At 50.2% G+C, this 23,697-nt stretch overlaps 1 protein-coding gene across 1 annotated transcript in view; it reads right to left on the bottom strand.

Moving 5' to 3' along the window:
• The window catches only part of GSG1L (GSG1 like), a 213,847-nt gene that overhangs the window by 130,317 nt on the left and 59,833 nt on the right, over window positions 1-23,697 (bottom strand). Inside the window, exon 2 of the mRNA XM_060123259.1 lies at window positions 8,494-8,541. Within this exon, the coding sequence (XP_059979242.1) occupies window positions 8,494-8,541 (48 nt within the window). The remainder of the gene's footprint in view (window positions 1-8,493; window positions 8,542-23,697) is intronic.

Consider the following 23,697-nt stretch of genomic DNA (forward strand, 5'->3'; position numbering starts at 1 on the left):
ATTTGCTGTGTGACTTTGAGCAAGGCACTTAACCTCTCGGGGCTACACCTTCCTTCCACTCTTCAGTCATTCAGCAAGTGTCTACTGCACATCTGTCACGTGCCTGGCACAAGGATACTGGGTCTCACGTCTTTGCACATGTCATTCATTCTACCAGGAATGAGCCCCCATCCACCGCTGTGACCCTTATGCAGTAGAAGGAATGCCACTCATCCTTCAGGACCCTCCCCACATGGAACCCTCCACACAGCCTTCCTATACTGCCATCTTTCCTTCCACAGGCCTCTGGGCACCCCCATGGGTCCCTGATTCACAGATGTGACTCTCTACCTCCTTGTGTGTCTCCCCCACTAGAAGGCTCCTCAAGGTCGGAAGCTGTGAGGCGTTCTCCTCACTGACCCAGCTCCTGGCACACAGCCTGGCACCGAGGGATGCTGCCCACTAGCCTGCCCTGGGAAGGTGGAGGGAAGGTGGACAAAGGTCCCTGCAGCCCTTCCCCGAAAACAAGGCTGCAGCCTGCCCTGCTTCCAAGAATGGAATGGCTCCAGGTGAGGTGGCCTGTGTTGTGAGTTTATTGAGAATGGCCAGGAAATGATCTCCTTCTGCAGGAGGATGCCAGAGCTCTGCTGCCTCCACAGAAGGACCAGGGCCATTCAGACAAACGATGCCCCACCCACGGTCAGAGGGCTGCAAAAACTACCTCAATGTTGTCTGGCAGGTGAGAGGGAAAAATGGACGTGTGGACTACTCGGGCCAGTCTCTTGCCTCTTTGTGTCCTGAATTGTCTGTCTTGTTGGGATGAAAGAATCAGAGTTCCCTTTTTGTCAGGCCCTGGACCACAGGCGTGTACTCGGTGACTTGGGAGCCCAGAGCGGGCATAACTAACTCAGCCTGGGGGCCAGAGAGGACTTCGCAGAGGCAGGACCTTTGGGTTGGCAGGTGAAGGTGACAGTGAGTCCTCCAAGCAGCCAGGGAGAAAAGGTCACCCAGGATTAATGCACAGGCACGAGGACGCACCAGTGACTCGGTGCGTTCAGGCTGCCGCCGGCAGGCTGACCTGCTTGCAGTTCGATGTCAGAGTCCGGGCAACTGTGGAAGCTGGTTCCCCTCTCCCTTCCCTGTTCGGCATGTTCTGATCTATGCACCTTTCAGTTCTATGACATAAATCAATAAAATGCACTAAATAAATTAAGTGAGCCGCAAATTGTAAATCGATTTCAGACGGAGAACAGAGAGGTTGAGGGAACCAACAGGAGACTCTCATAGGAACTCAGCTGAGAAATAACTCACGCAAGACTAGGGATTGCGGCCACAGAGCCACCACATTGTTGCATATCCCTGAAATATTAAACAAATGAAACCTACAAGCTTAGGAGATCGTTTCACAAAAATTGCCCAAAATCCCAGCTCCCTGGGAAAGAGGGGCAGGGAGCCGGGATGGCTTAAAACACAGCTCAGCCCAGGCGGGACAAAGGAGACCACGGTTTCCAGAGTCGGGACCCAGATTTCCAAACCCAAATGGGACACCCAGTATCTATAACGTGGCCCCTGTTCCTTCCTTCCTTCTTTCCTTCATTCAACAAAACTTTATTAAATTCTTGTTGTGTGCCAACCCCATCTGGGGCACGGGAGCCACTGGAAAGACAAGATCCAGTGCCTGTCCTCAGGGAGTGTCCAGTCTGGTGGAGGAGACCATCTCAAGGCAGTGTGATGGGTGCTAATAGCACCAGTCACCGTGGGTACCTCTGGGGTCCGAGGTGCGTTTTCAGAAGAGGTCATGTCTTAACTGGGCTTTGAAGGATAAATAGAAGTTTTCATGGCAAACAAGAGGTGGTAAAGGTAGGTCAGGCAGAGGGAAGAGAATATGCAAAGGCACAGAGGCATGACATATGATGGAGAGTTTGGGGGCAAATGTGTGCAAGTAAGGAGGCAGGGCTGGAGCACAAGGTCCACATGAGGGATTACAGGAGGTGGAGTGGAAAAGGCGGACACACAGTAGATCACGAAGGGCCACGAGTGCCGTGTTACATGGTGTACGTTTAGGAGCCAGGAAAGGCCTTTAAGCAGGAGGCTGATGGAGCTGGATTTCCAGTTTAGAAAGATAATTTAGAATTCAGTGCGGGAAATTTTTGTTTTACTTTTTATGGAAGTATCACATATACAGGAAAGGGCATTGATCACAAACGTACAGCTTGATGAACTTTCATAAACTGAACACATCGTGTAACTAGCACCCGGCTTAAGAAACCTAACATCGCCAGAGCCCTCCACTGGCTCCCTTTCAGTCACACTCGCTCTTCAAGGGTAACCCCTGTCCTGACTTCTGACGGCACAGATCCGTTTTGCCTGATTTCCAGTTTTATACAAATGGAATCACATACTGTGTGTTCTTTTGAATCTGGTTCCGTTTGCCCAACATCCGTACCACTGAGAGAAGCTGGAGACTGCACAGTGCTCCACGGCGTGTGTTGACGGGCATTGAGGAATCACAGCGATTTACCAGTACAGCCTGGGTGGCAAATATGAATCAGGATGAGCTCAATTCCTTCCCTCCTTCCTTCCTTCCTTCCTTCCTCCTTCATTCATTCACAGTGAGAACCCATCCACCTGTGAGGGGAAGCTCCAACCTGGGATTTAGGAACTGGGAATTTTCCCCATACCGCACCTTGACAAATGACTTGGGACAGATCTTTACTGGGGGGTCCAGTTAACATAACAAAGGGCAGAAAACCCAAAAATCCTCATGGAGGCCCCCCACCCCTGCCCCACGGCAGGATCGGAGGTGGCAGCCATCATGTCCCTAGCCTTTTGCACTGGAGGGTGGCCTCCTTGTTCCTCGGCTGGAGCCCTCCCACGGTGCCTGATAACCATTTCCGTAGCTCTCTCCCACTCCTGTAGGGCAGGGACCTTCACCTCATTCGTCCTTGCATTGCCCCCCATACCTAGCCCAGAACTTGGATTAAAGTAGGTGCTCAGGAAATATGTGTTGAATTGGAAGGCGTGTGTGCAGATGACTGGCATGCAGAGGTTGCTCAGTGGATTGTTTGGGGAAGGAATGAATTACCTCCCTCAAATATTCTGGTTACTTCCGGAAAAATAAATAAGTCACTTTGGGATGACAATGACCAGAGGAGACCCTGAGAAGCAAATTAAGCACGTACACCCAGAAATCCAGCTGGGCCAGTTCCAGCACAGCCAGCTGTCAATCATCCTTAAGGCCTGTGGTCAGGCCCAGGCGTGGCAGATTAGACTATCACTCAGCAAATATTCATTCCCACTCCACCCTCCACGTGGGTCGTGCCTGGGTCGTGTATTTCTTGCCCCATTGATGTTGGATGCAACCCCATGACTTGCTTTAGCCAATAGGATGTTAGCAGATAGGATGTAAGCAAAGGTTTTAAATGTGCTTGTGCGTGGGACTCCCGTGGCAGTCCAGTGGTTAAGACTCCACGCTTCCATGGCAGGGGGCATGGGTGCAATCCCTGGTTGGGGTACTAAGACCCTGCATGCTGCACAGTGCAGCCAAAAAAAAAAAAAGGAATAATTTTTTTTTTTATGTACTTGTGCAGTTAGCCACCTTGCATTTCTGTCCCCTCTCTTTGGCCCCCCAAAAGAATACACGTGGAGCGGACTTGAGCCCAGTCTGCAGCCTGGAACCAAGACAGCCTACATCAGCTAAACCTAAGTCAACCCACAGACATGCAAGCAAAAAAATACACGCCGAGTGCCACTGAGTTTGGGGCTGGCTTGTTACACAGCATTATAGTGACTATTGCTGACCAATACACTAGGTTTGAAAAGTATCCAGTTGGTCACAATTATTTGGTAGGAGAATCCGGCCCCAGGGGATAAGAGGTTGCAATTTGGAGAGACAAGGGAAACCTTGAAGAGGAAGATTAGGAAGCATAAGAAGCTTTTCCTCTGCATTTTCAGTAACAAGTTCACAATACACAGACGTTGCTGTTTATCTGCATTTGCACATTTCATCTTCACAAACTGCTCAAGCGTCCGTAATTCATTCCTCCTCCTCTGCCTCTCATGTCCTGCTGGGCAGATCTTTGTCAGAGAATTTATTACTCTGCTCTGCCAGTAGGGCTCCAGTGCTGGGCTGGGCCCTGGAGGCCCAGAGGTAAATAAGAAACCACTGCTCGGAGGGCCCCATTCTCGTGAGGGAGAAAGATATGTGTACAGGTTACTATTATTCAGCTGTGATACAAGATTCTCAAAGTGTACTGGGGATATAATCTGAATGTCCAGTGATAGGGCTTGGTTAAATAAATTGTTTCTATGTGATGGGCTATTATACAGCTGTTCCAAAAGATGAGTGAGTTCTATGTATTGATATAAAAAGCAATCTATGATTTTATACAGGTGTATAAGTATATACGTGTATATACGTATATGTGTGTATTTATCTATCTACCTATCTTTCATCCTTCTAACTTTCTTCAGGGACTAATAAACCAAACCATTACCAGTGAATATCTAAGGGTGGGCTTATAAGAGACTTTCATTTCTCATTTACACATTTAAAAATTGTTATAATTTTTATAACAAGAGTATATACTGTTAAAAATCAATGTTCATTTTTCATTAATTCAACAGTGCCAGGCATTGCTTTGGGCCCTGGGGATACAGTGAGTCACAAACAAAACAAAAATCCCTGCCCTCATGGAGCTGACATTCTTTTGGGGGAGACCACTGTTAATCAAAGAAGCACTGAGTACATTTCTTATGTGATGTAAAGACAACTAAACATCGAAGAGAGTGGAGAAGGACTTGGCAGGAGGAAGGGCTGCTCTAAGGATGTTCAAGGAAGGCTGCCCTGAAGATGTGACGTTTGAGTGATGAGAAGGGACCAGCTGTGCAGAGAGCTGAGAGAACAGTGTTCCAGGAGCAGGAAACAGCAAGGCACACACTAACTTGGCTGACTCAGGAACAGTAAAGATTTTGGAGACCTGAAGTATGGTGAGGGAGGGGAGATTACAGGAGATGAGATCCCGGATGTACAGGGCCAGATCCCCCAGACCTTACAGGCCAAGATGAGGACACTGAATTTTACTCTGAATGAGATGGGAGCCAAGGGAGGGTTTTAAACAGGGAGCCACATGAGATGATTGATGCTTTAACAGGGTCATTCTGGCCACCAGTGAAGCAGGGGTCAAAAATGGAAGGACATAACCAGTTGAGAGACTGTGGCAGGAATCCAGATGAAAAATGGTTGTGGCTTAAGCTAGTTTAAAATGAAAAGATATTTCCCACGTGAAGCACAAAGCTAGAATGATCAGGAGAACTAACAAAAATATGCCATGGGAAAAACACTGATGACAGACACGTATTTTGCCAGGGGAGAGGGTAGGGAGGAAAGGACAGAGGGTATTGGAGAAAATGGCAAAGACAGGGCCCATTTCAGAAGGGCCTCAATTACTCTCTCTCACACACACACACACACACACACACACACACACACACACACACACACACACACACACACACACACACACACACAGGCTCGGAAGGCCTAGCTTTTCAGCAGAAGAACCAGGCATTTAAGAGCCAGACAGCTCAGTTTTAAATCCCAGCATCCTAACTGTGTGACTTTGGGCAAGTCAATTAACTCTCTAGGCCTCAGTCTCCTCACCTGTAAAATGGGGATTAAATGAGCCACCAGGTATAAAGTTCTCAGAACAGCACCTGGCACGTGGTAAGCACAGCATGAAAGGCAGTTTGTGTTGGTGTCACCTAACACTAATTATTATGATTGGATTTTGCAGAGCAGGAAGGAAGTCACAGCGGGAGTGGGTGCAGCCAGAACGTGGGAGAAGAGTGTTCTTTGGGAGAGAACACGTCTGGGCTCCAATAACGGCCCGGACTCCCTGTGTGACCCTGAACCAGTCCCCCTCTCTCTGCAGCCTGGGGTCCTCATCTGTGAAACAGACAGCGTGGAGAGGACTCGGCGAGCACATGGAGGGGTCCGGGGACACTAGGCTCCTGCAGGTGCCCCTGGGAGGACTGGGCCGGGAGGTTCAGGAACAGGCCACAGAGCTGCCTGACCAAACCCCGCCAGCCCCAAAGGTGAGCCTAAGTGCTTGAGAGGCAGGGAGCCCATGAAAACTGGTCTGCAAAGCCAGCCCACTCAGGCTTCTCATAAACATTTTTCTATGTACAGCCAGAAGGTCTTCGGCGTGGCCACCAAGCCCTGAAAGCAAAATCACGAGGCCAGTAAAACACAAAGATACAACCCCTCTGGGGCCTCGGTCCTCATACACGAGGCAGGAATAAGCCACCATACAGTCCACACTGTATGTGGACACACACACGCATGTACGCACATCCACACGCTCATACGTGCACACATGTGTACATGCCTCCGTGCCCACACTCACCCACGAGTGTGCATGCAGGCACACACACGAGACCCATGTGCACACTCTCAGAGGAGCACCTGCCCATGCATGCATATCCTCGCCCTCAACCAGACATGCACACACATTTACATATGCACACATAGGCCCAGCTTCCTGGAAGCCAGATTTGGAGCAGAGGTGACCCAGGAACTCCAAGGCCTTGGGGATTATGGGATGAGCATCGTAGAGGTTGCCTACAGGTATTGGCTTCTCAGATGCAGTACAACGGAGGGGTACGGAGCATGGGCTCTGCTCCTTATGAGATGTGAGACGTGAGTGGCTTAATGTCTCTAAGGCTCAGTTTTCTCATCTGTCAAGTGGGGTGAGAATGTCAGCCTCTTCTTAGCAAGGTTGTGGGGAGGTTTCTCAGTTGATACATTTAAAGTGCTTGGCCCAGTGCCTGACACATTGTACCTGCTCAGTAAATATCAGCTATTTATTAGCAGCTGTAGTATTTTCTGAAGAACTCAGTTTGGAAGCTGTGGCCCGAGTTGCTCAGCTCGAAACTTCAGGGATGGCCACAAGTAGCCACGAAACAGGGCATCGTCACTGGGAAGCAGAGGAAACAGAGGAGGTAGTCCCCACTGCAAAAAGCTTGCTCAGAGGGGGAGCCCGGCCTCTTCCTGGACCCGAGAGCACTATGGGCTCCCTGTCACATGCCCCTCAGTCTCACCACCTGCCACTTGGCTGGAACTCTTCAAGGGGACAGCGTCTGTGAGACAGGAACGTCACCAGCCTCAAAGACACGCAGCCCCCTTGCCTGTCCCACCTCTCCCAACACCCTGGAGGGGTCAGAGACGGGGCACTCCAGGCCCTTGAACCTCCTGACACTGCAGGGAAACTGCAAACTCAGCCCCCCACCAGCAGGGGCCGTGGGTGACCGCACATACTGGATGTAAGAATTTCCCCTGAGCCTCGGCCCACCAAGGCCCCCCATGTCGGGACAGTTTAGGACTGAACTCTTGTCTCAGTTTCCCCACCCCGACTCCCAGGACCAGAGCCCTCTCCTGACCTCCAGGCTGTCTGAAGAGACCTGCACACCTGTTCTCTCTTGGCGAGGGTTCTCCTTGGCGGCAGGGTAGGGAAGTAGGGAGGCGGCCATGCCCTACGCTCCTGCGGCAGCGCATCCTCCAGTATCCACTCTCTTGTTCTTTCGTAATGATAAAACCCCTGCCTTTCAGCTGAGCACATGGTTGCCAGGATAAAGACCTCATTTCCCAGCCTCCCTTGCAGCTGCGATCAAGTTCTGGCCAAGGGGATATAAGCCCGTGTCATGGGGCAACTTCTGGGAACCTTACTGTTGACATGCAACCTTTGCCCTTTCTTCTTTGCCTTTCCTCTACCCTGTTGCCTGGAGTGCAGATGTGACGGCTGTAGCTCTAGCCATCCTGTTAGTCCATGAGGACAAAGGCCACAGGGATGATGGAGAGGCCCCTGGATCCTGAAGACCGCATGAAGCAGAGCCACCCTAGATTTGAAACTTTTAAAAGGAATCAATACATTTCTCCACTGAAGCCAGTTACTTGGGGCCGCCATTACTTGCAGCTAAACCTAATCCTGACGGCTCTGCCCCCTACATGAGCTGCAGCCCCGTCCTAATCATATCTGGGCATCACGGGCCTCAGAATCTCTGCTGTCAAGCCCTGCACACCAATGGGTCCTTTCTGAATGGCAGTGCCCGATCAGGCTGGACCTCCCCACACCTGTGAGACAACAGAGACAGAACGTCTGGCTTCCCTCCCCCAAGGTCAAATCCTACACTTGGAAGCAATGCCAACACTGGTCTTGCCTCATCCCAACTTCTGCACACCCATCCTACCTCCCCCAAAGTCCCAGCACGCACTGGAAGTAAGGGAAGTGTAATGACTCTCAGCACCATCTCACTTGGGGGGCGGGGGAGGGCAAGATGATGTCCCTCCACCTGCCTCTCCCCCTGCACTAACCGCTCAAGGAACTCAGAGCTTTGCAACAGGACTCTGGCCCCTGGGGCACCATCACCCAGGGATGCTGAAGGACAGGATCAGGGCTTCGGGAAGTGTCCCTGGAGGGGGCAAGGTTGGCACACCGGAGGTGGGGCCACACTTACCTTTCTCTGACGCTGGGGCCAGGTCAATGAAGCTGCGGCATTTCTCACCTTTGAAAAAAAAAAGAAAGACAGGTTTTCAGAATATGAAAGGAAGTGAGAGCTTCAGGCTTCCGCCTCTCCCCCTCCCAGGAGCCCTGTACGGATCTGGGGGTAGCGGGGCCCAAACATCTCTAACCCGAGCAGCATCTTTCTCTAAACCCTAATTCCCAGAAAGCCAACATCCTGAGGAATGTGGATGGCGAAGCCGCAAGTCCCCATGATGCCTCCTTCCGTCACCTCCCGGTCCAATCCATCCAGCCCTGTCACTCCCACCTCCTCAAAGCCCTCCTGCCCTTTCCACGGACTCCACCCCTTCCAGGCCCAGCAGGACGAGGGCTGAAGCCGTCACTGGGCTCCCTGGACCTCCACTCTGGCTTCTGTCGGAGGAGGGATGGAGTGGGAGGTTGGGGGTAGCAGATGTAAGCTTTATATACAGGATGGATAAACAACAAGGTCCTACTGTACAGCACAGAGAACTGTATCCAATATCCTATGATAAACCATAATGGAAAAGAATATTAAAAAAGAATGTGTATATATGTATGACTGAATCATCTTGCTGTACGTCAGAAGTTAACACAGCATTGTAAATCAACTATACATCAATTGAAAAATTAAAAATAAATACGTAAACAGTGCCCAGACAGCATCTCTGAGACAAACGGAAGCTCTGTGATCAGGTGTCTCATTCGCTGCTGTGTCCTCAAAGCCTGGGACACTAACAGGTGCTCCGGACATGATGGTGGAATGAGTAAATGAAGAGCGTTTCATAGATTGCCTTCATTAAGGATTACACCAAAGGGGGGCGCCTCTGCAGAACCCTACAGGTATGGCCAACACACCTGCAGGCAGAGGTGAGAATGAAAGTTGAGCTCCGGAGCGTCTCGGGGCCCATCTGAGAGGGAAGAGGCAAACGGAAAGGGGGGGTCTTCACTACCCAGGGAAGAGCAGCCATGCCCAGCCTCATGTCTGCCACGACGCAGAGGAGCCCGGAGATCAGCCTGGGCGTGATGTCTTTGAGGGTCGCCTTTCACCTCCTTTTCTGCTGCTTTGCGCCTGCTGATTCAGATTTACAACCTGCCTTTTCCTACCTCTCAATCTCGACGTCTTCTCTCCCTCCATTTCCCCGTGTCTGACGCAGCCCCAGCCTTCAAACCCACCAGCTCCCCCACCGTGAAGCCTGCCTTGTTCACCAATCACCTGCCCCTCCCCGAAGAGATGTCTCCCCGCTCTGAATTCCCAGTGTTTTATCACGATATCTCCCATGATACGGTCACTTTCTACCTTGGGCACAGCTTGGCCCGTTTTGGCCCCCTTTGGGCTGTTAATAGCAGATCTACCCACCATCAGGTGGAAGCTTGAGTTTGTCATGTTGCCTAAGATCCAGGATCCAATGACCCAAGGAGAATCCAGGGCAAGCACCGTGCTAAGAGCGTGGCACACATCACAACTGTGTGAGGTCAATATCCATCCCCACTTTACAGATGAGGAAACTGAGGCTCACACAGGCAAAGCGACCTACCCAAGGTTACACAGCCAAGAAGCAGCAGAACCAGGAGCTGGACCCAGGTCTGTGTCTTTCCAAAGCTCTTTCCATCATGCAAGGGACTGACTTGTCCAGAGGGGGACAGGGACCCAGGACATTCCATGACCAGACCAGCTTGTTTGGACTCCAGCAAATCAACACTGTCTCTGAAATATCTTTTTTTTTTTTTTTAACATTTTACTACGCAAAGTTCCCATCTTTTACAAGAGCAGAGAGATCAGTATGAAGAGAGTCCCATGTCCGCAGCCCAGCTTGGAAACTCACCTTGTCTCTCCGCACCAGCAGCCCACCACTAGTGGGGTTATCTTGAAACAGATCCCAGAGGTTTGAATCTAAATGCCTCTTGGAAGGGTTTGCTCCCTTGCTCAGAAAAGACAAATGGAAGGTCATTTCTTCTTAGACTCTCTAGCATCACCCTATGGGGCTGCTGACTTTTAGTACCACGGGAACAAAACGTGCAATCCAAGAGGCCCTGACCTGCCCTAGCTGCTGACTCCTTTTGACCCACTGCCTGCGGGACCTGCCTGAGCTAAGGGTGCGGGGGTTTAGAAATTGCCCTCAACACAGCATCTTCAGCTTGGCAGCCGGCGCTCCAATCCCACCACCAAGGGGAACACCTGGCAAGGCCCTCAGCCGAATCCAGGCTTCCAGGAATCCACACCAGGGACAATGGGAGGGTCACAGCTGCCTCCTCTCTGGCTCAACACTCACGCCTCATTCCAGGAATCTTACCCCGAGGTCCCTCCTCCAGGTCTGATCTACTTGAGAAAGAAACTCGTGGTGGAGGCCAAGGAAGGCGGGTAGCCTGGGGTTCACGGGAGCCAGGCAGGCTGTGCTCCCTGGTGAAAAGCCTGGGCTCTGATTTCACACGGACCTGAAGCCAAATCTCAGCTCTGCCACCTGCTAGCCGTGGAGCTCTGGGGGAACCATCGTTTTTATTCGTTTGGTTGGGTTTTTTGGCCAGTAAAGGATGATGATTCCAGCCTCACGAGGTTGCTTGAGGGCTAAATGAGGTAACGGGTGTGAAGCAAGACGTCTTCAGTTAGGATTTAAATCAGGCAACACCTGCGAGGGATCAGCTCGATGTGCCGACACCCACGTCCCCAGCCCGTCATTCATCACAGCTCTTGGGCTCCCTCCACGAAAGGGGGTGCTCTGAAGGCAAACGGAGGTGTCTGGGCTCAGAAACCACAAGACGTGCGTTCAAATCCCTCCTCTGCCTCCCCCTGGCCCCGTGACCTCAGGAAGTGGCTTCACAAATCTGAGCCTTTTCCTCAGGTGCCAGATGAAAGTCATTTCAGCTCTGCCCTCCAGGCTTGCAAAAAAGGATGAAAACGGAAGGGAGTGTGAGAAAAATGCCTGCCCCGCGATCGGCTCCGTAAATAAGCGCTATTTTTGATTCCATCCCTGGATCCTAAGTTAGAGTCACACTGCGCTCCTCCTAAGGAGAGCCTGGACGTCTTCCTGAGCCAGGAGCAGGAGGCTGTAATTGTGCCTCTTCAGCGGGAGTAGGTGGGGGGAGCCTGGCAGGGCCACGGGCAGAATCCAGGGAGGTGGCCAGAGGCAGATGCCCAAGGCTGGCAGAAGGGTGAGGAGTCCTGAGGGTCAGCCAAGCTGCCCTCGGCGTGAACACGCAGGAGCCAGATCTGGTTGGCAGCGGGAAGACGGGCAGCAAGAGGAAGGGGCACTGGGGAGCCCAGTGTCCTTGGCTGGGTCCCCAGGTCATGGGTCTGAGGTTCGTGACTTAATTTCACAACCCATCTGATGGTGGAGTTGAGGTTTCTGTGGCTTGCAAGGTAGGGAGAGGGCACCCGGAGGGAGCCCCATGGTGAGGGGCTAGGCCCAACATGCTTTACAAACTACCACCCCCATTTTACAGATGAAGAAACTGAGGCACAGATAGACTGAGTAACTTGTCTAAGGTCGCACAGCCAATGGTGGAGCCTGGATTCAAATGGAGACAGCCTGCCACAGAGCCTTTGCATTGGGCCACTACCCTGTGCTGCCTCTTAGGAGAGTAAGCAGGTGCTAGAAAAATCTATTCTTTCTAAGGGAAGTCTCAGATGCCCTCCAAGAGGACTCCACACGTGGCAGGAGAAATCAGCATCCATCAGGATGTGGCTGCATTTCGAGATGTCCAGCCAGATGCCCAAACATGGCTGGTTCTGCTTTTGACTCTGGTTCTGAGACCCAGATTCCATGGAGCCCAACCTCTGGGCAGGTGCATGGCTAGTTTTCTCTATAGTAGGAGCTTTCAACTTGCTGGGAGGGCAGAGAAAAACAGTCCTGGCCCCCAACAAATGTGGCCAAAGAGAAACCATTTTAACTGTTTGGCAAGGGTGAAAATCCACACACCTTCGCTGGGCTGGATTCAAGGAACTCAGCACCGAGAGCGGGGAGTAAAGAAAAATGCCAGCAGATCTTGCATGAAGCTTCTCCTCGCACTATCCAGGCTGGCGGCAGAGCCTTGGCAGCACTTCCTTGGAATTCTCCGGAGGCCTCTGCCAGTTCAACTGACAGGGCAGCAGATGGCACACACTTATCTGCTGATGATATTTTGATTTATTTATCTCTTACAGATGGTACCAGGCCTTGATTTCTGGCAGGAGTTCAAAATATGGGTCAACTTTCTGGAGAGAATCATTTCTCCAAGTGGATGAAACACTGGAAACTAAAATCCTGCCTGGCATCATGACTGCATTACCATGACCTCCAGATGTACCTTGCTTGGGCATTTGGGGGCATTCTGGGTAAACTGAAGGGAATAATTTGTTCTGAAGAATTTTACAGCCAGAGGAACCTAAATGCTTATTTAAAATTAACACCATAGTGGTTAAATGGTAAGAGCTTTGAACTCACAGAGCCTCTGCCACTTACAAACGCTGGGACCCAGGCCAGACTCTCTGGGTCTTAGTTTCCTCATCTGTAAAATGGGTATGATTGTCTTCTCCACCCCATAAGCTGTGACAGAATTACCTAGCTATCCACCAAAAAATGTGCTACTCCTTCTGCAGTGTGGAGTTATTGCTAGAAAGTGGCTGCCCCACCAGGCACAATATTTCCCAGCACCCCCTACATCCTCCTGGGGTCATATGACTGGTTCTTGCCTATAAAATGTGAGTGTGAGTGATGTGTGGCACTTCCTGGGGTGGGCTTTTATGAAGTAGACGTGCCTTTTCTTTCCTCTTCTGCCCAGATGCAGAGGCCTCCGAGGTCCTAGGAAATGGTAGAGGCACAATATGGAAGTTGCCGGGTCCCCAAATCACCATGTGGAGGAGAGCTGCCATCCACCAGCATCACCTGTACCGAAGCGTCACATGAGCTACTGTGTTAATCCCCTGCCATCTCAGGGGTTTATTGGTTACAGCAGTTGTTGTTGCCTTATACATAGTTGGGGATCAAATGAGACCCTACATGTGAGACAGCTGGTGCATGACAAGAACTCAGCAAGTGTTCACAGTTATTATTATTGTCATCTTTCAAGGGAACTTGATAAATGAAGGATATTGTGATTTTTTTAATGTCATCCCATATGTTGTGGTTAGTTAAAGCAAAGCAAAGCTGCTTTTCCTGATACCTCAGTCTTATTTTCACCCTTTTTTTGATACTATCAGGAATCCTTCTTGCATTGTCACTCCTCAAAAGAATGTCCTGAGAGAAATTAAGGAGGGAGAAGGTATGGGTAGTTTTTGGGGGGCACACTCTGGCTGACACGGGGACATTATGGCCCACAATCATCAGTGTTCCCGTTTTGCTTCTCTCCTCCCGCAGCACAGAAGTCTCCACCCCAGCTGGAGATGGGAGGGGGGACCTGGGGACCATGAATCCCACCACCCTCAGCTTCCGGACGTGGAAACCAAGGCCCAGGTAGGGCTCGCAAGTTGCTTACGATCTCATCACCAGGCAGATATTGAGCTGAAGCTGGAACCCAAGTCCTCTGCCTTCTAATCCAGAAGAAGGGATGGGACACAGGGGCCCCACAGTCTGTGGCTACAGAAAATAACAGTAGCCAACACTTACTGAGCACTTACTAGGTGCCAGAAACTGTTCTGAATCTCCATATGCACCACCTTAATTCTCATAACAACCGCAGGAAGGAGACACTATCACTGTTCCCATTTATCAGATGAATAAACTGAGGCCCAGTGAGGTTAAGTATCTTACCCAAAGGCACAGAGATAGTAAGTGGTGGATCCAGGAGTCCACCCAGGACACTCCAATTCCAGAAGCTTCACTTTTAATCATGTTTGGAGGGACGGAACTTGTAGGAAGCATTTTTTTTTTTTTTCTACTTGACTCCAGGGAGCAGAATTAAACCCTGTGGGCCCAAGGAGCAGCTCTCTACCTGGCACAACCAAAGAAGAGTCCGGCCATAAAAACGGCCCCTCCAAGGTGGCATTAAACTTCCCAGTGGTGAGGGAATTTCCTGGCGGTCCAGTGGTTAGGACTCTGTGTTTCCATCACAGGGGGCCCGGTTTCGACCCCTGGTTGGGGAACTAAGATCCTGCAAGCCACGGCACGGCCAAAACAAAACAAAAACAAGAACAAAAACAAACTTCCCGTTGCTGAGAGGATGTAAGAAAGGGTTGGATTCCCACGTGGAGATGTTGCCAAGAGATTTAAGTAGCCAGTGGGATATCTGACTGGGCCAGTTCTTCCTCACGTGTCCCACAGGTGGTTTATGATGGGGGATGTGGCACTAAATTACACGGAATCACATCATGGGTAAACGATTTCCCTTCCCAATTCTCTTCCAACCCTTCAAGATTACTTCCAGGAAAAAACTATCAGTTTTGCGCTAGGCTGTCCTTAACATGGCTCTAACACTTGCTAATCTTCTCTTTTAAAAAAGGAGAAAAGGCAAAAATATCCAGTTGGAATTTGATAGCATTGTGGTCTTGTATGCATACACATACGCATGTGTATATATTTCTTCTATTTTCGGCAAGCCGCGCTGATTTTCTATTTCCAGTTGGAATTGAAAGCTCCCCTTCATTTACGTAAGGAAAATATGAGCCAATATAGAGCAAAAAAAAAAAAAAATTCATAGTAGAACAGGAGGACGTGACTAAGAACTAATTCCTAAAGGTGTTATGAGAATAACTAAAGTTTGGCAAACACTGGGATAAAAGCATTCTACGCTTCTAGGCCCACTCCAGGCTAAGAGGTCGCAGGGTCACCATCCCGCACGATGCTGGAAGCACGGTCCACATCGCGGTTTATACAAACGAGATTCCCTGGAGTCATGCAGTGCACAGCCTGCATGGCTGTACACAGCAGCCACGGATATTTTTAGAGTAACAAATACACCAAACACAGGATAAAAGAGAAGTAATCTTCTGTTCAGCTGCCCTGAAATTGGCAAAGTTCCTCACTCCAAATTATAGCACTCTCTGATCTTCCCACAATGTCCCCATGCTCAGGGGGCCCCCAGGCTGCCCAAGCAGCGCTGGCACCCAACCCATCCTCAGGATGAATGGAAGAACCCCAGGCACGGGGTTCTCCTCGGGGGATGCAGCAGGAAGATAAATGGCAAGTGAGCTGCATGTTCAGCTACAAAGGCAGCGGGCAGACGTCCTCAGACACAAAGGCACTTGGAGAATATAGAGTCCGTGAACCATTCCTGGAATAGCTAGTTGACGCTGAAATCCAGCTCACCCGGGGATGAACCAAAATCAACTCAAGAATTCATAGTAAAATCACCAAGGTGAGGAAGGAATCTATGTGACACACAGACAAAATGAAACTATTGTAGATATTAGGGGCTTACAAGCCAGAGGCTGTAATGCAACCCTGACTTTGTAAAACTCATACAAACATCAAAACTCGTGAGGTCAGGGCAGTAGGAATGCTGGTGCTCTCATGTTTCTCAGGTGGGGTCGAATACAAGGAAACACCTTGTTTAAAGGCTGCAAGCACACATTTTTTTCCTCCCCTCCCCCCCCCCCCAAAATCACAAAGGTAACCGTATACCCAGAGTCAAATGACCGGGCAGAAGGGAAAGGAGATTAGAATTCAGGCCTGACATGTGAACACATGGACTCACTTGTCCCCAGGGACCCCAACATGGCTCTCTGACCCAGCGTCACTGAGAAAGAGCCTCTCATGTCCTATGAATTTCCCAAGTTGATAAACAAACAAAACAAGAAAATCAACTTACACTCACCCATGCCAGGTCACTCCTAAACTTCTCTTTCTCTCTCTCTCTCTCTCTCTCTCACACACACACACACAGACACACACACACACTCATCTCTCTCGAGGTCCACTGCCTCAGCCTCTCCTCCGGCCTCCCTGCCTCCACACTGTCAGCCACAGGGATGTTTACGGAGCCCAGATCTGAAATTCTGTTCAGGAGCCTCCAGTTCTCACCAGAATCATCGTGCCCTCAGGCATTTATTAAAAACGCAGACTCCCAAAGATGCATATTCTCTGTGACCCAACAATTTCGTTTCTTGGAATTCACCTTACAGACATACTCACACGTGTGCGAAGTAACACAAGGTCAAGATAATTTGTTGCATCATTATTTTAATAACAAAGGACTGGAAATAATCTAAATTCCCATGAATTAAATAAGAAATACACATTCAATTTATGGAATATTCACGCCCATTAAAACAAACAGGTACAGCGCACAGAATATCAATATTCCACGAAAAAGTGGATACCCTGCTGAAGTTTGAGACCCACTGCTCTTACGGAATAACCTAAACAATTCCATCTGCCCCTTCTTTTATCCAGTGTGGTCTCAATCTTCTCCCTCAGATACTGTATCAGTTTCCTATGGCTGCTACAACAAGTTACCACAAACTTAAAGATGAAACAATACAAAATTTTTATCTTATAATTCTGTAAGTCAGAATTCCAACATGAGTCCCACTGGGCTAAAATCATGGTGCTGGCAGGGCTGTGCTCCTCTGTAGAGGCTCTGTGGACCATTCCTTAGCCTTGCCTTTTCTAGCTTCTCACACTCCTTGACTCTGGGTCCCTTCCTCCATCTGCAAAGTCAGCCGTGTTGAATCTCTTCTCTTCCATAGACACAGCTCCCTGTCTGACTACAACTGGAAAGGTTCTCCTCTTTTAAGGACTCATGTGATTAGACTGGGCCCATCTGGAAGATTCAGGATAGTCTCCCCAGCTCAAAATCCTTAACTTAATCACATCTGAAAAAGTCTCTTTCACCATTAAGGCAGCATATTCACGCCTTATGGAGAGTCTGATGCCGATCTCTTGGGGAAGGAATATTGTTCTGCCCACCGTGGATACCCTGGACTCCGGCCACCAAGGCACTGGTCACATCTCATGAAACCCAAGATCTCGTATCCATCCCTCTGCCTGAAATGCCCTTTCTCACGTGCCAGACTCCTACTCAAACCTTCAAGGCTGAACTCCACAGCCCCCTCCTCTGTGAAGCTCTCCCTGATTCCCCCAAGCAGAATTAGGGACACTGCTGGCACTTTGGAAAGACCCTTCTGTATGACACTCGTCACTTGGCGTTTGAGTTATTTGCCTATACGTGCATCTCTCAGTAGCCAGCAAGCAACTTAAGAGTGAACACTTATTCAACCACACATCCCCACCATTCAGCACGATGCCTGGCACACAGTAGGGTTAGCAAACACTGAAGGGATGAATGACTTAATCCTTTCTATTTTACTGTGGCATGAAAAATATATATAAATATACATATAAAATACATATGTTATGTATATGTATCTATATATGTGTGTATATATATGTGTGTGTGTATATATATACATACATATATTTACTTACTGATATTTATATAATCTGTAACCCAAATATGATTTTTTTTTGGGGGTACGCGGGCCTCTCACTGCTGTGGCCTCTCCCGTTGCGGAGCACAGGCTCCGGACGCGCAGGCTCAGCGGCCATGGCTCACGGGCCCAGCCGCTCCGCGGCATGTGGGATCTTCCTGGACCGGGGCGTGAACCCGTGTCCCCTGCATCGGCAGGCGGACTCCCAACCACTGTGCCACCAGGGAAGCCCCCAAATATGATTTTATGTGTCTGTTGTTGTTACAGGTATGTTGTCGTTGTTATTGTCAATCCACGTGCCTGGCATACGATAGGAGCTCAATAAATATTTGTTGCGTAAATAAATTAATAAGCATACCCAATATTTATTGAACTTTTTCTATATTCCAGGCACTTGGCTAAGCTTTTTATAAGCTCTGCCTCCCTCATTATTTTTTCCACAATAACTCTCAAAGGACTACTACAGTAGCTCGGTAATGAATACTAGCTGCTGTTACAAACACCTCAAAATCCTAAAGGCTTATTTCTCAGATGTCTCTCCTGCATGACTCCCATCCACGAGGTGACTCAAGGACCCCAGCTCCTTCCATGGTGCAGCTGTACCACCGACGAGGGAGAGAAAGCATGGGGAGAACACATTGGATACTTACCCACCTTAGCCCAAAGAGAACATATGTCACTTCCATTCATATCCCACTGGCCACACCAGTCACATGGCCAATCCAACTGCAAAGGAGGCTGGGAAATGCAGAGGAGCTCATGGATACTGATAATCATAGCAGTCACTGCCACAATCATTACCTGCCTCATCTTACCGCTGGAGAGGCAGAGGATCAGAGGAATGGAGACATGGCCCAAGACCTCGCCGCTAGTGTGTGGAGGAGACCAGTTCAACCCCAGGTCTGTCTGCCTGCACAGACCACACTCTTAACCATTGCTTGCTCATAGGCCACCACAGAGGGCAAAGGCCTGCCTGGGACCTTGCTGAGTGGCAGGAAGGATCCCACCCTGGGATGGACATTTCCTCTGGACAATCCCCATATCGGATAATCCACACAGAGATAATCGGGAGCTGCCCATGTCCGGTTCCACCATCGATTTCCTTACCCCTCCAGTGTCAGTTTATTCATAAGCATCTGAATGATGACACGAGGCAGATGTTTTGTGCTTGATTTTCCCCTCCAGACTGTTTCAAGAGGGGAAACAAAATCTATGTTTTTAAGAGAGCATCAGATGATGCTTGAACGAAACCAATAACTCTTTCAGGACAAGCAGCTCTCTAAGCTTCCCACAGACGTTCTCCGAGTGTCATTTCTGACGTTTATTTGGGAGTTGTTTACTGCCTGCAGAGAAACATCGCCCCGGCCTGTATATGTTTCTCCTCTCCTCCTCCCTGTAACCTTCCCCCACGGCGTTAGCCCTTTGCCCTTGCAGTTTAAAATTGTAACAAAAAGATTTCCCCTAACCCCGGCCCCAAGTTGCTTTGCCATGCATCAATCCCAGATCCTGCATCCTCTCTCCAGATCCTATCGTTCTAGTCTGCCTGTTCCTTGTCTTTTAGCATCAGCATCTCAGCTGACACAACTGCAATTATAAGTCAATTCGAAGTTATTCAGGGCTGATTATTCAGGGAGTGGATTCCTCGGGCTTCTAGCTTCCCCCCTCCCTCTGGGCCTGGCACCACTCGTTAGCACTTTCATTAGCAGGAAAGAAAGGAAAAGAAAGTTTGCCAATCTCTTAGCCACCAAGAGGAGTTCCTGGTCAGCCATTCCTGTTTGGCAAGGAGGCAACTCAGACACTGGACTCATCTGCTCATGCTACCTCTTCCCCAATCACACAGATAATTCGATGTTTGCAATCATTTCTCCAGAAAGGAAAAGGGAGCTATGGCCGGTACCAGACTGGATCTCCCATCCTCAGGGCTGCTCCCACCAGCCTGTGATGTCTGCACGCTTCACAACAGCACGCGTACTTTTGTGAGCTGTGAGCGTGTTGTCAGCTACGGCGCACAGCTTGATGGCAGGGGCTGTCTCTTTACATCATGAAATATGTCGAGGGATCAATGTGTAATGGCTTATCTAATAAATGCAATGAACTTTTTAAAAACAAAGCAGAGAGAGACAGATGGAAGGCAACTCACCCTCGCATGAAATCATCTTTGCCAGCTGACCCAAGAAGGGGCTTGTTTTCTGACACAAGGCCCTTCCCCAGGCCAAGGCCCCCATTCCTGGGGAATCTGAACCATGGTTCCCTACTGAAGGACTCTAGGAAACACAGGGGACCCACTTGAGGAGATCGTCTCCAGGGCCCACAAGAGAAAGAACAGACACTGGCCCAGGAGACAGAGTGCACATCAGCCCAGTAGGGGACCCAAGGTCAGTCCAGGTACAACTGGGCCACCTCTGCTGCACTCACCACCTCCATGCCACCTGGCAGCCCAGTCTCCACCCACTGCTTGGGAACCTTTAGAACCATCATCTACTGGGTCAGAGCATCCAATTGGCAAGAGGTGGGGGGTCCTATGTGAGAAGAATGAAATGGGTCCTTTACCTTTCTCCCAGCAAACCCAGCCAAGCTCCAGCTGATCTAACCCTCAGTCCTTTTACCATTTTCTTGCATTCAATCAACAAATCTTCATTAAGCCCCTACGATGTGTCAGGCACTATTCAAAGCACTGAGGAGTCAGCAGTAAACAAGACATTTCATTCCAGCAGAGCAGACAGTAAATAAGTAAACAAATAAGTAAATAACAGATGGTGACATATACTCTGAATACAACAAAACAGGATGGAATGACTGGGGTGGGTAAGACTTCTTTGACAGAGTGATCTCCTCCTCTCTAATGAAAGCATAGTCCAGCTGCAACCTGATGAAGACAAGCCAGCCATGTAAGGGTCCAGGGGGAAAGCATCCCAGAGAAGCTCATCGAGTGCAAAGGCCCTGGGGCAGGAATGCGCTTGGAGGGCTGCAGGAGCAGCCAAGAGTCTGGAGGGCCTGGGGCTGAGTGAGTCCTGGGTGAACAGAAGCAGGAGTCAGCAGGGCTGGGTCTCGCGGGCCTCGGGCCGGGGTTAGGCTGAGGAGCTATGCTGGGGCTCTGGGAAGTCACTGGAGGAATCCAAGCAGCACAGTGCTGTGATCTGATTTGCATTTTTAAAAAGCTCTATCTGGAGGCTGTGTAGTTACAAAAGACTGAACCAGCTCACAAGCTTATGCACGGAAACTTGTTAACCTGGAAGGATACAAGAGTATCTTGCTGAACCCAGATGCAGGGCCTGCAGGGATCTGGGAGCCATCGGGAGCCAGGGCAGCCTTTCTCTGGCCATCTCCGCTCTGGGATCTCTCTTCTCAACCCCTCTCTGCTCCTCAGACCACTGGCCCAAAGCACGTGCTCCAGCCCCTGCTCTGCATCCAGCCCTCCAGAGTCTGACCAGTCCTCCAAATGCCCAGGAGGCTGAGGCTGATTGGCCCAGCTCAGACCACGTGTCCAACCTAGTGGCCAATCAGCACAGCCCCCGGCAAGGGCGAGACTGCCCAGGAAAACATGGCTGTCGGCAGTGGCCGCAACTGTAGGTGGGGAAGCTCCCGGAGAGGAGGGCTGGGCAGACACCTCCAAGTGCCCTCTGCTTGGCGGTTCCCCAGAATTCCCTCTCGGCAGCCTTCGATGACTTCCTGCATTTCCAGTCTCCATCTCAGTCCCCACCCCCAACTCTCCAGGAGACCGTGGGCTGGCCAGACCCACCAAAGTTCCCTGGGGCTTAGGAAGTGGGAGAGCTTCCCACTCAGAGAATCAGGGGACCCCAGAAGCAGGGGCAACAGAGGGGACAGGCCAAATCCTGAAGACTGAGGCTGGGGTCTGACAGGGAGAAAGCCTACCCGGCAGACCCTGGAACCAGAAATCAGGGGCAGACAAACGAGAGTCAGTGCCGCAGGGTCAGGGTGATTGCCGGAACAGCTGCTCGTGCCTATGGCTGGCGTCAAGCACCAGCCAGGCCTGGTGGGGCTGACAGCCACTCTGCCGAAGGCTTATGTGTGCAAGGCAGGCTCAAGGAGAAAGGACAGAGCCCACGGGGAGCACAGAGAAAGTGGGGGGCTCAGCTTGGCTCCTCTGCGGCTCAGGTGCCTCCTCTCCCAGGTAGGGAGGTGTCTCCATTGTCAGCTCAGTGCTGCTGCCATCAGGGCCCCAAGCTGAGACAGTGCGGGCACCCTTGGACCTGGGCATGTCTGGGCCTTCATCAGTCAGCGATGCAATACAGAGGGCCGCTCTGGGAGGAACGGTGGCTGGAGGGAGATGGGGGGCCTGGGAGGGGTCTTCTCTCATCTGCAGGGCCAGGAGGAGAGGAGGGAAGGAGGGAGGCAGAGAGATGGATTAAGGGGGGGTTAGCAGTGAGGAGACAGAGGAACAGTGAGTGAGAAAAAGACAGAAAGATCAGGACAGAGTAAGCAGAGCCAGAGAAACCAAAGGGAGGGAGACAGAGACGGAGACAGAAGCAAGGAGAAAAACCACTGGAGAGTCAAAGAGGGAGAGCTGCCTGGGTTCAAATCCAGGCACCACAACCAATGACAAGTCACTTGTATTCGTTTGTTGGTACCAATCACTGGGCAGCTTAAACAACAAGAATCTATTGCCTCACAGTTCTGGAGGCTATAAGTTCAAGATCAAGGCGTTGGCAGGAATGGTTCCTTCTGAGGCTGTGAGTGAAGAATCTGTTCCGGGCCTCACTCCTTGGTGCATAAATGGCTGTCTTCACGTTCACATGGCGTTCTCCACATATGCGTGTGCATCTCCAAACTTCCCCATTTTATAAGGACACCAGTCGTGCTGGATTAAGGCCCACCTTAATGGCCTCATTTTAACTTGATTATCTCTGTAAGACCCTATCTCCAATCTCCTATCACATTCTGAGGTACTGGGGCGTTTAGGACTTCAACATATGAATTCTGGGAGGACACAATTCAACCCATAACATCACTTAACCTCTCTGTGCCTCCATTTTCTCATCTACCTTCCCCAGAGGATCATTCTGAGGATTCGTGAGTTTCTAAACATAAAACCTGGCAAGCTGTAAATGCTTATTAAGTGTGAGTCACATTACCATCCTTATTATCATTATTTGGTGTGTTAGGCAGGATAATGGCCCCCAAAGATGTCCATGCGCTAATCCTCAAAACCTGTAAGTATATTACTTTCCACGACCAAAGGGGACTTTGCAGATGTAATTAACTGCATATCTTGAAATGGGGAGATTATCCAGGATTATCTAAGTGAACACAATGTAATCACATGAGTCTTTAAAAGCAGGGAACCTTCCCCCCCCCCCCCCGCTGTGAAAGGACTCAATCACCGTTGCTGGCTCTGAAGATGGAGGAAGGGGTCACAAGCCAAGAACACGGTGACCTATAGAAGCTGAGAACAGTCATCGATTTACAGCCAGCAGGAACCTGGGCACCTCAGTCCTACAACCTTGAGAAACTGAATTCTTCCAACAATCAAAATAAGCAGAAGCAGAGCCTACACTAGGGCCTCCAGAAAGAAATACAGCCTGCCAACACCTTGAGTTTAGGGGGGTGAGACTGTGCAAGACTTCTGACCTCCAGAACGGTAAAATAATAAGCCTGTGCTGTTTTAAGCCACTACATTTGTGGCAATTTGTCACAGCTGGCCCCTCCCCCACCTCCTCACTCACCGTACTCCAAACCCCGTGGCTTCTGTGCTGCCACCCACACCGTCCAGGCTCAGACTTTTGCACCTCCTTGCCCTCTTCCCCCTGCTGCCTGTGGGGTTTGCACTCTCAAAGGCCTGACCCCCATTATAAGACAGCATTCTGCCCCGCCCCCTTG

Source organism: Lagenorhynchus albirostris, chromosome 15 (genome assembly GCF_949774975.1).
Source record: "Lagenorhynchus albirostris chromosome 15, mLagAlb1.1, whole genome shotgun sequence".
NCBI lineage: Eukaryota > Metazoa > Chordata > Mammalia > Artiodactyla > Delphinidae > Lagenorhynchus > Lagenorhynchus albirostris.